At 39.5% G+C, this 14,875-nt stretch overlaps 1 protein-coding gene across 2 annotated transcripts in view; it reads right to left on the minus strand.

The window, feature by feature from the left end:
- Window positions 1-8,227: 8,227 nt before the first annotated feature.
- The window catches only part of cadm1b (cell adhesion molecule 1b), a 74,831-nt gene continuing 68,183 nt past the window's right edge, over window positions 8,228-14,875 (minus strand). The window contains exons 10-11 of one of the 2 annotated variants that reach the window (XM_062472834.1): window positions 8,750-8,878; window positions 8,228-8,358 (exon numbers count right to left, since the gene is read on the minus strand). In XM_062472834.1, coding sequence (XP_062328818.1) covers window positions 8,240-8,358; window positions 8,750-8,878 — 248 coding nt within the window. In that variant the 3' untranslated portion in view covers window positions 8,228-8,239. The remainder of the gene's footprint in view (window positions 8,359-8,749; window positions 8,879-14,875) is intronic. The other variant, XM_062472835.1, reaches the window with a different exon arrangement.

A 14,875-nucleotide genomic window follows, 5' to 3' on the forward strand; every position in this document is an offset into this window, starting at 1 on the left:
ATCTTATTTTTTCTCGATTTGCTTTTAAAGTCTTGGAGATCTGAACAAAGACGTCACTTCAAAGTGACACCCATAGTCCTGTTAATAGTGACCAGTGGAGGGCACTGTAGTATCACAGGGAAATGGTCAATCATGTTTTTTCAGCAACAAAACAACAATTTAAGGTATCAAAGGACTTCTTATTATATCCGATGATGTATACAGATGCTATAGTGTTTTTGTGATGACATACACAAAGCAGTCAGAATATCCAAATGTAAATTTTCTCCTGACTCGGAAGCAAAAGAAACACACTTCAGTCATGTCAGGGTGCATTGTGGGACATTTCTTATGTCCCTGTTCAGCATCCACTGTCATCCTATTACAAATAAGCTGGCTATGGAACTCCCCCAACAACCAATAACTTTCCTCCGTATATTGAGGATGTTGGAAAATTATGTAAAGATGTCTCCATCTGATTGGCCTCCATTCACAGCTGACTGGGAGCCTTGCACTCTGGCAGAAACAATTACAGGGACTTGACGGGCTGGAGAAATGTCTCCTGTCAGCTAAGTATCGCTCCCGGAGCAGCCAGCCATTGTTTATTCATCGCCCCATTGGCATTCAAGGCGTGCCTTCACTGTTCTCTCTCATAACCAACAAGTTGCAATTTTTATGCATGTGAAGGTTGAAGGCAAATTATTTATGGGAGACTGGACCTGAGAAAGAGAAGGGCTTTTAGCAAAGTGTTTTGCAACAAGAGCAATCTTTTTCTGTATTGAAGGTGCTGGATCAGAGCAAGATATGCATTTATTATTCAGTTTTTCTGGAGGGGAATTGTGGCCTCTGCCAGACAGCCATCTGCCCTTTGGACACTGTGATGCATTTGGGACATGCTACCTTTCAGGTTGAGGTTAAAGTCTCACTTTTCAGAGGGGACAAATTAAATGGGGAGAAAATTGCTTCATTCATGTTGAATTGTCCTTTTTCCCCCCCCAAGTTTCCCATTGAAGAAAAAGGTAGAGGCTTTGGCTGAAATAAAAGGATGAGAAAAGAAAAGAAAACCTTAAAGGGTAGGAAGTCTCACCTACCTGGAGGATTATTCCGGAGCAGCTGGCCCTTTCCAGATGCAGAAATGTGCTGCGTTGTAAGAATTTTGTTGCCAGGCTGTGCCTGCTTGGTAGCGACAGAAGGTGCCAGGCAGTAGGACCCGTTCAGTGGCCAGGTAATCTGTAATGTTTGTCCCATGGCTCTGACTGTTGTCTAGGACAGACAACTGATTAGTGGCTCAGCATCCTGTTCTGCTCTAGAAGAGACTCCAGCTTATAGACACACGCTGTCTTGGCCTTGAAGAGAATTGGGAGGACTAGTGAATTTGTATTGTATCCGATTGTCTATTGTCTTTGACAATTTTCTTCTACTGAGTTACTGTATGGGGCTTTTTTCTTTTTCTATTAAGCTATAGAACTCAATGCCCATCTGGCAATCACTTGACCAACAATAAAGGCTATGTGATTTAGCTAGTGAAGACCAACCTTCTACAGCATTTGCTTGAGGTGGGAAATAGGAGTTTTGATTGTGGACAGAGGAACCGGAAATAATGTCTGTCATCCTTTCAAGAAGCGACCTTGGTTTTAGAAGAGGCAATCATCTGCTCTCTCCCCGGGTGTAGAGTGTGTGGAGGTGAGGGTGGGCGGGAGGAGAGAAACAAGGCTAGGTTGTTAAAATATGGAATGATTAAACCTGATTTACAAAGAAACCTCTTCACTGAATATCAGCCCTTATACAGTAAGGACCTATTACACTAGAACCTTCTCAAATGAAATGTTTTTTTTCCCTTCTATTTTGATATTTGAATGTGTGCTCTTCAGAACTACACGGCACTGACCATCATAGGTTTCACGGTTACTGTCCATGGTCAGCACTGCTCTTAACCTTTAGGTGACACATTGTTGTCGTAGAAACAACAAAATAAATAAATAGAAATTACGTTGGATCAAAGGGTAATTAATTACTTTGAGATTCATTAGCCACCTGTGACTGCAGTCTAAGCACTTGGCTATGGCCCCAATGATTTGGTGTTCGCTGGTGTTGGGTTTAAAAAAAATGGAGAGGTGGCTTAAAAGGTTTCACCTATAATTAATGTTTGTTTTACGCCTCCCCCAGGATCTCTTAACATTTATGTCTGATCCACAAAGGTTAAGTGCTTGAGTCACTTGTTCCCTATAAAATGAAAGACCAAAACAAATGTAATCTCTGACTCACTATCAGGCTACACTGGATCCCAGTGTAGTCCCCGAAGTGAAGTTGTGGAAGTTCATTCTATCACTGCATTTACACTTGATGGCTGTAAAATGAGGTCTCACTGTGGGGAATCACATCTTTATGGTTAGGTCAGTAACAAGCCAGTGATCCTGATGCAGAAGTGGAAACAGGACATTCAACTGACCTGTGCTTGAGAAGTAACATGAAGACTGAGATATACGATACCTTGTGATCCTACTACAGACTGTACAGTGGAATTCTTAGTAGTATTTAAATAAAATGTCATGCAATCTGCATGCCTATGGCAAGCAGTCCTCACTAATCAGTGCAGGATAAATAATATCACATTCCTTGAGGAAACCCTCGTTATTTCCATTTGAATAATTTGATCGGATTTCCGTTTATTTTCCATTCTTCCATTCTTCAAAGGAGCTTGGGATGTTTGATTATAGTAAGCTGATTGACACTTCCTTCAATCGGGTTTAACACATAGAAACACAAATAAGGAAGTAAACAACATGAAGAGCAATTATTGCTCCCTTTTGCCACAGCTGGATGGACAAGATGAGGATTTGCTGTAATTATTTAACATATGAAATGCAAGTGACAACGTCAGTAATGTATTCAATGACAAAGAAATGTTTTTGTTGTAAAGACAGGGATGTCACGCTGAATTGATGAACTACTTCTTGAAAAAGAGGTAACTCTGGCCCTCCTGCCTTGGTTGAATGGATCTTTTGGTTCCCTTTGATAGGTGACATTTTCTTTTCTTTCATTCCTACTTCTTCGATTCACATCACTAGTTTTACTGATGGACAGGGCTATTGGTAATCTGCCAGGAGAGATAGCAGAGTACTTCTAACTTCAAATATGCAGCTCGCCTCAGACTTTCATGCTATTGTTAACTGATTGCCCTGTGATAGCAGATGATTTCTGTTCTCTGTGATGGCTACTCATTCCACCTGTCCTTTCGTGTGGAAATTAAACTCATCATGCCTTTAGACATGGGAGATCAGGACACGGCAGGTAAGCAGCTACTGTAAACCTATAAAGTCACATGTGCTAAGTACCTTCTCCAGATAAAACGACCCAAATGTCCTTTCATACATGGGGAGTCAGGTGGCTGAGCGGTGAGGGAATCGGGCTAGTAATCCGAAGGTTGCCAGTTCGATTCCCGGTCATGCCAACTGACGTTGTGTCCTTGGGCAAGGCACTTCACCCTACTTGCCTCGGGGCAATGTCCCTGTACTTACTGTAAGTCTGCTGAATGTAAATGTAAATACATCCCATGGTAATTGAAACAATGGAGGTGAGTAAGTGCAAAATAAAAGTTAATAGTTCTGGCAACAAATTACAGAAACAATGCCACCGAAGACAAAGGAGATGAGACTTGGCAAATATCTAAGTGTGTAAATAAAGTTGCACAGGACTTAACAGCATTTTACTTTGGGATTTTTAGTTACTTCTTAAGAAAGCATTAGCAGGAGCACAAAGGTGAATCCAGTTTTACCCAATCTTCAAAGTCACCTTGAGATTTAGTTCAAAGAACCATGCCAGATACTAAAGGCTCAGTCTAAGAGGAACATTTTCAGATGGTTCAGGAACATTATTCTTATTTTACAGAGATGTACTTTATATAAGGAGTTGTTTTGTGCTTTTTTATGCATTATCAAGAATGAAACTTAACAGTGCGGCAAGCACATTTCTCTGAGGTAAACACGTCTCTAAACATCAATCCGTTAGTGCTGTACGCAGCATCTTTCAGGCTTAGACTTAATCACCTCACAAACACAAGACTCCACTCTGTCACTCTAGTTCAGGATTAGCAGGGCTTTGCTATGTTTTAATTAACCCACATCTCTCATCTTCATAGGAGGGGGAGATAGTGTGAAATGCTTATCAAAAAGGATCCTAGTGTTTGTCATTATAAGGGCCATCTTCTATATCTACATGTGAATCTTAAAAGTTGAAATTTGAAATTAAATGGAAAGCTTGACGAAGGTATAATACCTGCGACAAGGTTTGGATTAACACGTTTTTTTAATGGCCATTTTTAGAAGATTTTTTCTCAAAATAATCCTCTGCATGTTACTGCATCTGCACCCCCCCCTCTCTCCCTTTCCCAAACATACACTCTTATTTATAGTATTCCCTGTAATTGCGCATACAGTATGCACAAGTTGTTTTACTGTTCTGTAGTATGAATGTATAATTTGGAACAAGGGTCTTAAGCAAAGTTTGTGTCTTTGATTATGTGTGTTCTGTGGCACTGCTGTTAAAGACACCAACAGTGAAGATTGAACTTGTTGACTCACACCCATCTATTTATATCCAGCATTAATTAGACCTTGCCAAGCCAAGTGATACATGCCATCAATCTTAATCAATCAATTACTCAACTAAACAAGCCATGCTCCGACACTCATTCACTCTCAATTTGCCCACTGTGCTAATTACACTTAAACATGGCATTTCAAATTAAAATGGATCATTTAAATAGAATTAACATCATTTAACTGAAACATCTCAGAACATTGTAGGCCTTCACACATACACACACACACACACACACAGCTGAGGTGTTAAGAATTTGTTAGTTTTTTTTGTTCGACGTCTATGTACACTAGTGAGAACTGATGACTTAAAAAGACATTTGACTGAGAAGGTGTATTATATTTTCATAATCTCCGAGATAAAAGTCCTGTTTAAACATTTCAGAACATGAATAACACCACTGACCTTTAACTGGGATCACTTAAAATAATGGAACATGGCTGTGGTGACAGAATGATGATGGGCCATGGTTATAAATGAGGTCTTGTTCTTGAAAATGTCTGTCAATTTGTCAAATCAATGTTAACATCCACATACCCTATTATTGTAGATACCCAAATGGACACCAGCTCTGTAAAAGGCAGAAGGGGCAGGGCCATGATAAGTGGCTTCATCACTCACTGCCCCATCACCATAATATGGTGGCATGTTATGTCACATGGTTTTTGCACATTGTGCTGCATCAAAATGTCCTGCTTTGTAGCATGTGGAACTGGAGCCCTCAGATCCATTCCAATTCAAGTTAGAGTCAAAACTCTGTAGAGAACAAATACTGCACAGACACTATAAAGATGTTACAAAGAGATCGAATTGAGTAGAAACGAAGCTATTTGGAAGGGTGAGATTAAGTTTCATTCACAGCAGGGCTGAAAACTTGGGGAAAAAGACAGTAATCATTACATCCCAAGAGGTGTTTACAACCCAGTGTCTTTACTAAAGGTGGCAAATATGATAAGATAGCAAAATGTGGTCAAGAACATACAACAGTTTGAACATTAACATCTTTTTATTAAGACAAGTACTCTTCTGATCTCTTTTGTAAAAATGTTTTATGAACCAATACAAAATATGTATGGGACCATGAGGAAATCTTTCTTCACGACACAAGAAATGTTGCCCAGGTACAGAGAGACTTACTGTCATTTGACTTCAAAACAACTGGGCTAATGAATAACCAGAATTCCCAGGCATCAAACATGTTTTCCAAACAGACACACTGTACAGGTTGCAGGTGATTCATAAAACTTCACTGCCAAATTAATTAATCAGTCATACTTTGAAAAACTGATTTGAAAAATGACTGACTCAAGCATCATCCCTTATATATGAACAGGACATTCAGTATAAGATTGAATGGATTTTAGATTTAGTCATCATTGCCTGCTGTCAGAAGTGATGCTGGTTAATACATCATGAAGTAAAGTCTAATGAATAAATACACTGTGATTTTGTGGACACTGACTGTACACATTCATATCTGATTAACAAATCTAGGTATCTTTCTTTGTGAACTAGATCTATACAAAATGATATTCAACATTTAACTGTGCACCGTATATTAAGAACACATAAACATGTACAACTGAGAATAAAATGTTACATCTCAATTTTCTTTTAAACTTTTTATAATTGTGGGCTGTATCAACGAGGGACTTTCATTTGCATTCTACCTGAGATGCAAAACACTGATCAACACTCATGAACCTGAGAGAGTGAAAACATGTACTGTATATATAAAATCGTACTGTAAAACAAACGTTTAATATCATTATAATTATTCCAGCAATCCATTCTGAAACACCAGAAAAAAGAGCTTTTTGGATCACGTTTCTTGATGATACAGCTCATATATAGCAATCAGCCAATCAGAATATGTTGTATAGGAGAATTTGAATACAGTTTAAAATAATTGAGCCTTGAACACAACAACATAACTTAAAACAACCAAATAAACAAAGCAAATAAATTAAAGTCACATACTTGGCCTCATTGAAAATATGTCAACAGTAGTTACCATATCAATCAGGTAGACACTGAAGGACTATTTCTATCAATTTCCAAGCCAACAGTTTCTTGTTCCAGTTTTAAATATTAAAAGAGTTACATGATGTGTTGCAGTGGTTGTGAATCCATATAACCAGCCAGGTCATTCCTATTTAAGTTACACACTTTAGAGATTCATGTACTAAGATATACAATTATGACACCAACACCATACGATGGCCTCAAAATAAAAAGGCAGTTTTTTTTTCTTTAAAATAACAATATAGTCAAGAGCAAAAAAGTATACAGTTTAAGGCAGTGGCTGTCCTTGTACATCTTTAGATAATGTTGGGTTGTCTACATTATCTGTCTGTTTAATAGCTCCATTAACTTTAAAACTGTATTCCCTATGCATGTTTATCTGAAGCTTAAACACAAATTAAAAGCAAAAACATTTTTGATTGAGAAATAATGCCATCCACTGTAGAAATGTATATAGTGTTACATTTTGTTTGCCAAGCCTATTTACAAAGACAAGTTGTTTAGGCAGTTGGATTACATATCTTGATACTATTGTACTTTGTTCAGTCTTGTAAGAACACTGTTTCTCTATAACTAATGTAAAATACAATAGGAATCTCAATATCAAGGGCATTGAATTTGGTTAACCAAATGGCCAGTCTAAAGCTCTTCCTGATATAATTTACATCAACAATGAGGACAATGTCATTATCTCATAATACAGATTTCTCCCTTCCTCCATCATTTAGGATATTTATCCAGAACAAAACGGAAATGTGCTATCTATGTTACTTACTTAAATTGTTATTTTAAGTCTACACAATGTGTACGTTGTTCCCTTCTCTTTGATGATGGGGCAATTGGTCACAAATAAATAGTTTAAAAGTGTTGGAAAAGCAGTACTGAAAATACAATAGCAGATTACATTGGCCCACATGTACAGTATGCGCTTACTGTAAGTATTATATTTGTTCATTGGTTGACCATAAAATATATTGATGGGTACTGTATGAAAGCAATTTAGATCAACAACACAAGCACAAAGTGTAGTTCTAGTATGTGGGCTAGAATCAGGAGATATATTCAACAAGACATACTGTAAACCTTTCACAATAATGCAGCCTGTGTTTACATGACACACTATGCTACTGTAGCACAGAGCATGTAGAGAGAGAGAGACACGTCCACTTCTGAGAACCTGGAGCACAAGCTATGAGCTACAGGACACCAAAGACAAATACCACTGTCATTCAGTGTTCTCCAAAAGCCATCTTCAGAGAAGGGATATGCTGGAGGACTTGGACACAGATGATATGCTTAGGGGATAAGAAAACAAACATAAAGGAAAAAATGTTTTAACAAGGCACAAAATTGTCTGTAAAATAACTGAACTGTACAGAACAGGCCCCCGTGGTTTGGGAGGGGAGGGGCAGGAGACCCCGGCAAGACCCTCCAATTCTGCCTCCTCAAGACCTCCACTCTTCTTCTGCTTTTTTCTCTCTCCCTTTAGTCTCTACCTCTTCCTCGCAAACGCCACATGCTTTTATCCCCCCCCCCGTGATCCCCCCGCCTCCCCCCCTCCACACACACCCTCAGGCCTACTCAGTTAAATATAGTGCTCCTACAGGACCTCCCGCCCCCCCCCGGCCTGTTCAGTTTAGATGTAGTACTCCTTCTTCTCGTCTGTGTTGTTGTGGCCCCCCTCAGCGTTGATGATGGCCGTGTCGGCGTCCGCCGCGTCATCAGCGCCTTTGGCTTCGTGCGTGAAGTAGGTGCCTGCATTCAAATCAGAATCAGAATGGGTTTTAATCGCCATGAAAGTTTGCACAGACAAGGAATTTGATTTGGCAGGAAGGTGCATACATTAAACATATAGGAATCTTTAAAAAATAAAATAATATGAGGTCTAACTATACTAAGGGTACATAAAATAGCAATACTAAGTGGATTTAGAATTTAAATAAAATATACAATAAAATATAAAATATATACAAATCACAACATTACACATGGATTTGGAGCCACTGAAAATTCCAGTCAGGCGGCAAGGAACAGGTGTACATACGGGTTATTGTTGTACTTTGTTTTATCCATGAATGTGCTATTATCGAATTGTGGTTGTAACGCTGGTGTATTGAACCACTGACAGTCTGAACCAAGCTTTTACCTTTGTGTCTGGCAAAGTATCGTCCCAAGACAATGAGTGCACAGAGGATGGCAAACATCACCACGGCAACCACCCCTCCAATGACAGCATGGTCCAGTTTCTGTTGTGTCCCCTCGCCTGCTCTAGAGTCTGGAGACACAGACAGCTATTTACACATTCATCCAAAGAATCACAGTTAGTCTTCCATCCAGTTGCCTCCTGTACACTGTTTGTACATTTGTCTGACATAACTGCAAAGCATTGTCGTTATAAATAGTTGATAGTAGAGAAGGTTCTACTCAAACTGTAAGTCAGTAGTCAGAGGGTTCAGATTCTATACAGTGGTATACAGTATGTGACTCACAACAACAACACTCACTGTATGTTTAATTACATGGAATTTACACAAAGGAATTGCGTGCAAATGTGTTTTTTTTCCCTGTTACAATTCCACTGAAATATATGACCAAACTCCCACACAGTCACACTCCTGCATGTTGAAGTTCTAAATGCATAAAAATAGAATGCAGTCTGTCAAAAAAGTGGCTTTGCTAAATGTCACACAGTTCCAGCCCAATGTACATTACAATGATATACTAGACCAGTTCCACCGTTTAAACAGAGAAAGTTCAGAGAAGTGTAAAATCTACTCAGATTTAAGAAGCGGTAGCTGGAAGTTATGGAACTCAATCATCAGGCATAGACAGAATCCCGGGGATCAATCTAAGCTACATGTCCCCTCACTGTGAAATACACCCTGCTCACAAGTCAGAAATGGCAAAGTCTTCCACCACTTATCCAGATTTACTGTGTCCCATAAGGGAGCAAGACACAATTCAAAGACTTTTCATTTTTCAATTTCTCTTAGAGTTTTAAGTGAGGGGATCTGTGTTCCGTGGGAAATGATGGAATACCGGGAAGGATTCTGAGGGATACTGTACCCCAGAGTATCATACAGTAAACTAAAAAAATTATACTAGAATAGAATCCTGTAACGGTGTGAGAACATCGATAATAATGTAAATTGCTTCTGACACCTCCATGAATTAATAATAGTAATTTGACAGCTGCTACTTTGCTATATTATTTAAAACGTGTGCCTACTACAGTAGCACTAGTATTGTACACTGTAGATGATGCAGTCAAACTCGTGATTGAGTTTCCAGATCTACTTTACTGTGCGTTGAACAAGGACAGCTATGCCAGGGCCCATACAGCCCATACAGTGGGCTTGAGCCATGTCTCTCTGCTGCCGGCTGCTGCGTCTCAGGCACAGTCTGTCTCTTACCACGCCTGTGTGGGAGAACGCAGCAGAGGGAGAAGGGAGGTGAGCCACGCTCCACGGTGATGAACATAAAACTGCTAAATGCACTGTGCAGAGGGGGCCTGTCACACCGCCTCCCTCAACCCCCTCATTACTTTGCCCCCCTCCCCCTCTCCTCCGCCATTACCGCTCTCCGCTGTTACATCACCCTGCCTCCTCTGTCCTCACCTCATTCCCGCTTCTCCAAACTTCCCCTCACCACCTCCCCCCCATCATTACCTCACCCCCTCCCCTATTCTTAACACCCTCCACTGTTACCTCCACTGTTACCACACTCCCCCCCCCCCCACCCCCTACACCCATCACTTCACCCAGCCTTGGCTACCTTCACATCACCCCCGCTGTTTTCCATTTGACAACTCCAGGAACCAGTGAGGAGGGAGGCTGCCATTCCAGCGCTCTGAGGGAATAGTTTATTTCAACACATGTGTGTGCCTGTATTGAGGGTTTTTAAAAAGAATCAAAGAATATCAGCATGAGGTCATAATATCCAAAGGGCATAAGGCACCTTTAAGAGGGCAAGAGGTTGGCAAATGGCATGTTACATAATTTCCTTTTCATGTTTCTTTGCTTGCGATCAATCAAAATATCAGCCTCTTAGATAAGGAATATCATTCATCCCACATGGCTTCCACCAGTGTACAGTATAAAATATAGCTTTAGATTTTATTCAATGATGAATGTGCAGTCCAGTGTCTCTTTCTATGAGGTCCCGCTTGTTGCTTGGGGACCACTGACCCCCCTTCCACCTCGGCTGGGACAGGAAGTGCACCTCGACAGGAATTTATGGGCAAATAAACTGGATTTGTTGCTGATGTCCATGTCGGTGCAGCATTGGAGTCTTTTCCACTGGACGGCAGGGCCACATTCTTTATGCACTGGAATTATGAATTACACTGCGGGTCACTGACAGTGAAGCTCGACAGGCTTCCTGACTGACTGCGTGTGTCTGTCTAGTGTCTGATTACATCGAATATCGATCTCTTTACATTTCATTAGTCATACTGGAACAAACTGTGGTGAGGGCACATACAAACACTGTCTGATTTACGGATGTAATTACATGGCTGTAATCACAGGAATGACTCTCCTGCATAGACGGAGTAAAACCACAATCTATATAATCGTAAAATAACTTAAGTCCAGGCTGATATTACATGGCAGGCCCAGTTCATTTCCTAAAATTGTCAATAGTAATTCATCTACAGTACGATACATTTGGGGTCAGTTTTCTATTCAATGTTTGTTTTAGAAATGTGATACATGGAATACATTCTAGCATTTCTTTTTTTCTTTTTTTCTTATTGTACCAAAAAAACGGGTCATCTTAGCATCTTTTACCCGGCTGAAGAAAATACAGCAGAAGGAATTGTATTGTCCACGTCCCGACCCCAATGCTACTGTTATCTAGCCTACAATAGCAATATCAAGTTCCATATCCAACTGAACAAAAATGTGAAGACAAACAACTCAAGCCTGACATTTGATAGAAGTGATAGTGTTGTAAGAGTGGAAAAAACGACAAATAAAAAAACGGTGAATGGAGAGTTGTTCGTGAACTTTAGCCGTGCTGTTTTTTATGAAATCTTTTAAAATTCTCCACGCACAAAAGAGCAGTGTGGAAGTGAAGGAAAACTGTGCAAACCCTTCTTCTTCTAACGTGTTATTCTGTCTGAGGTCAAGGCAAAAAGCAAAGGCGGGAGAGCAAATGGAAAAAGAACACTTCCTTCTGCTCTCAACATGGATACTGGAGCAGTAGGTATGTACACCACACATGTAGACAACAGACTAGGATGAGACCATGGAAAATAGCTATGTTGATTCTCAATTCTCTTTAGTGAGAAATTATTCTACTCTCCCGGGACTAATTAAACAGTAAATAATGATGTTGTTGTTGTTGTTTATCCTGTCCTTGAAAACATATATGTTTCATCTTAATGTGAACAGAAGTTCTTTGGACTGTAACATTGCTAAATTAAGGCATGTTTATGTTCTCAAATGCTACAGTATTAAGTGCTTGCATCAAATCTGTCAGATTCCCTAAAGTGTGATACAGTGAATATTAGCACTTGGCACTTTGTCAACACTTAGTGGCAGAGATGGCAAAAGTACACACATCCTTCACTTACGTAAAAGTACAGATACTCATGTTTAAAAAGACTTGAATTACTGACTACACTTTTTCATTCAAATTAAAGTAAAGAAGTATGGGCTCCAAAATATACTTAAGTAAAAAGTAACCATTACTACTACCTGTTTTAGTGTGTCAGATTAAAACTAAAATGCCTGGCTTGAAAATGTAAGAAGTAGAAAGTACAGATATTTGTGTAAAACATTGAAGTAGTGAAAGTGAAAAGTAGTCAGAAAAATAAATAGAGAAGTAAAGTACTGATACCAGAAAAATCAACTACAGTACATTAACAAAGTACAGTATTTGTACTTTGTTACTTGCCATCTCTGCAACAGTGAAACATCAGTGTTAAATGTGTGAACCCTTCTCAGACTCTGTCAGCCTACAATATGTTCATAACCTTGTTTCTGGAAAACATGTGAATATTTTTTGAATGCTCAATACAGATGATTTTAAACCTCTACAGTACTACCTCATCGTGCATTGTATAATAACTTTGCGCCAAGTTATTGTTGGTACATTATGAAGCCTGGAGGAAGGTACTGAATCAAGGTCAGAGTTGTTAAACACATGAAATAAATGTTTTTGATAGATGAAGAGTGAATCACATCTCTTGATAGTGTAATGCTAGATTTACATCTTTTATGTGGAAAATAGAAAAGCTTGACAGTGTGAACTCTGACAGAAGCAGTTTGTTTCTTCCTATCTGCTTCCTCATCTACAACAACAACAATAATCGTTTTTGGGTAGCTGGGTAGTAAAGATGTAAAAGCCTAACTCATATATATATATTTTTTTTTGCTTTACTGTGGCATTTTGTCCTCTAACACAAAACCATATAGGCCTTGAACCACTGCCTTAAGCCCTGTTGCTAGGCTACACCAAGCGAGAAAAAATATAAAGCACTCATGAAAAAAGGGAAAAATAGTAGAAGGGTGTGAAAACACAACACTGTGGAAATGAAAAGCTGCGTTCTACATTAACGATGAGCCACACAAATAGAAGGCAATGTGTTAACAACAGGTTCGGAAATCCCATCGAATATTTCCCTTCACATCTGAGAGGGATGTGAGAGGACCGCATGGAGAGCCTCCTGCTCGTGTGGATGATGATGGCAGGCCGAGAGCCATGCGGACTCCTTCATTGGGATAATAGCCCTCGAAAAGACCTCAGGATTGCACTGGGAGGCACTATGGGAGAAAATTATTAGATAAGCCATAGTCTTCAAAAGAAAATGTAATCTATAAAAAGGGGAATTGTTGTTCTAATTGTATCTGAATGTGATACAAGTAGCTGAGTCAGTGAAAAGATCCAAAGATCCTATTGCTAATTTGATCATTACTTTATCAGTATACAGAAGACTGTCCACAGGGAAATGTGAGTGCAATCTTCATCAGTCCACACACAAACCAGTCATTGATCCAGGAAGTTCTTTGAAAGAGGACACTGTCATCCTGGGGGTCCAATATTCAAAATAACCGACCTAAAATAACCTAAAACGACGGCTGGAGCTGCTTCATGTTCCCGCCACCCGCTTTGTAGTTCTGATTGTGCAGCTGATGACACTCTCCTGGTCCCTATTCCGTCCACTCACGCACACAAAATGGCCACTGCAGCTCTCTATCAGGGGCATGAAAGGGTTCTGATTAGTTCTCTATTGGGATATATCAAAGAGCCTCTACTGTACCCCTCAGTCCTTCTCCCTGAGGATGTCCTGGGCTGGCCTGTCTCAGGTACGTAAACTGTAGTGGCCCCAAATATGTTCCCTGGCCACCAGGGCTCTCTGACCTACACAGAAGATCAAAGCCAAATCTGTAAAGCTTCTTTAGAGAAGGAGCTAGATAAGATTACACCAGGTTTCTATGAGACCAGCCTGCTTGCACAGTGCAGTAGTCATACAGATGCACAAATAAATTAGGAGGATTAAATTTAGCTGGCAAACAGTATTCCCAAATGAAGAACCAGAGAACAAATGATTAGTACATCTGTCAGTGCTGCTACTGGTGAACTGGGCAAGTCTATTTAGATTGCTTTTATGCTGTATAAATGCCACATTCTGTCACAATTACTGTAAATGTCACCTCCCTGAACAGCCAAGAGCTCCTGCCCAACATTAGGCTTCAAGAGATGTTTAAAGCACCAACCCTTCTATTTCCTATCTATTTCTTTCATTGCCAGCTCATCAGAAATATATTATCTCCTAAGTGGGCCAACCACTTTCTCTGTGATGCTTGCATTTGGCAGCCGTAACGTTTGGTCTTTCTGTGTGAGCACTTGAAGAAAGTAAAAACTGGGACATCATAATGGTCAAATTGGGACACAAATTTCAGTTTTTCTAAACCACCTTCTCAGAATTCTTATTTTTTTATGTATGTGTATATATCTGAAAAATACTAACACTGCAGCCTGGTAACAATTTTGAATAAAAATTTGTATTAAATATTTATTAACATTTACTATTTCATCTATGATGAAAAAGTTTAAATTATACTCTTTGTTTGAGGATAATTTCTCTAGGTGACAAGCCTCAGCTTAGACTAGTAGCACTAGCAGTTCATAGTTGGTAGTATAGTATATCACTATGTAAATCTGACTCTTATACTGGACTTGTTTACAAAACAGTTTGAAGGATGGTTATTATAAAATGTAACATTCTTCTTTCTAAAGAATGAAACATTTATCAAGACACAAT

Source organism: Osmerus eperlanus, chromosome 11 (genome assembly GCF_963692335.1).
Source record: "Osmerus eperlanus chromosome 11, fOsmEpe2.1, whole genome shotgun sequence".
Taxonomy (NCBI): domain Eukaryota; kingdom Metazoa; phylum Chordata; class Actinopteri; order Osmeriformes; family Osmeridae; genus Osmerus; species Osmerus eperlanus.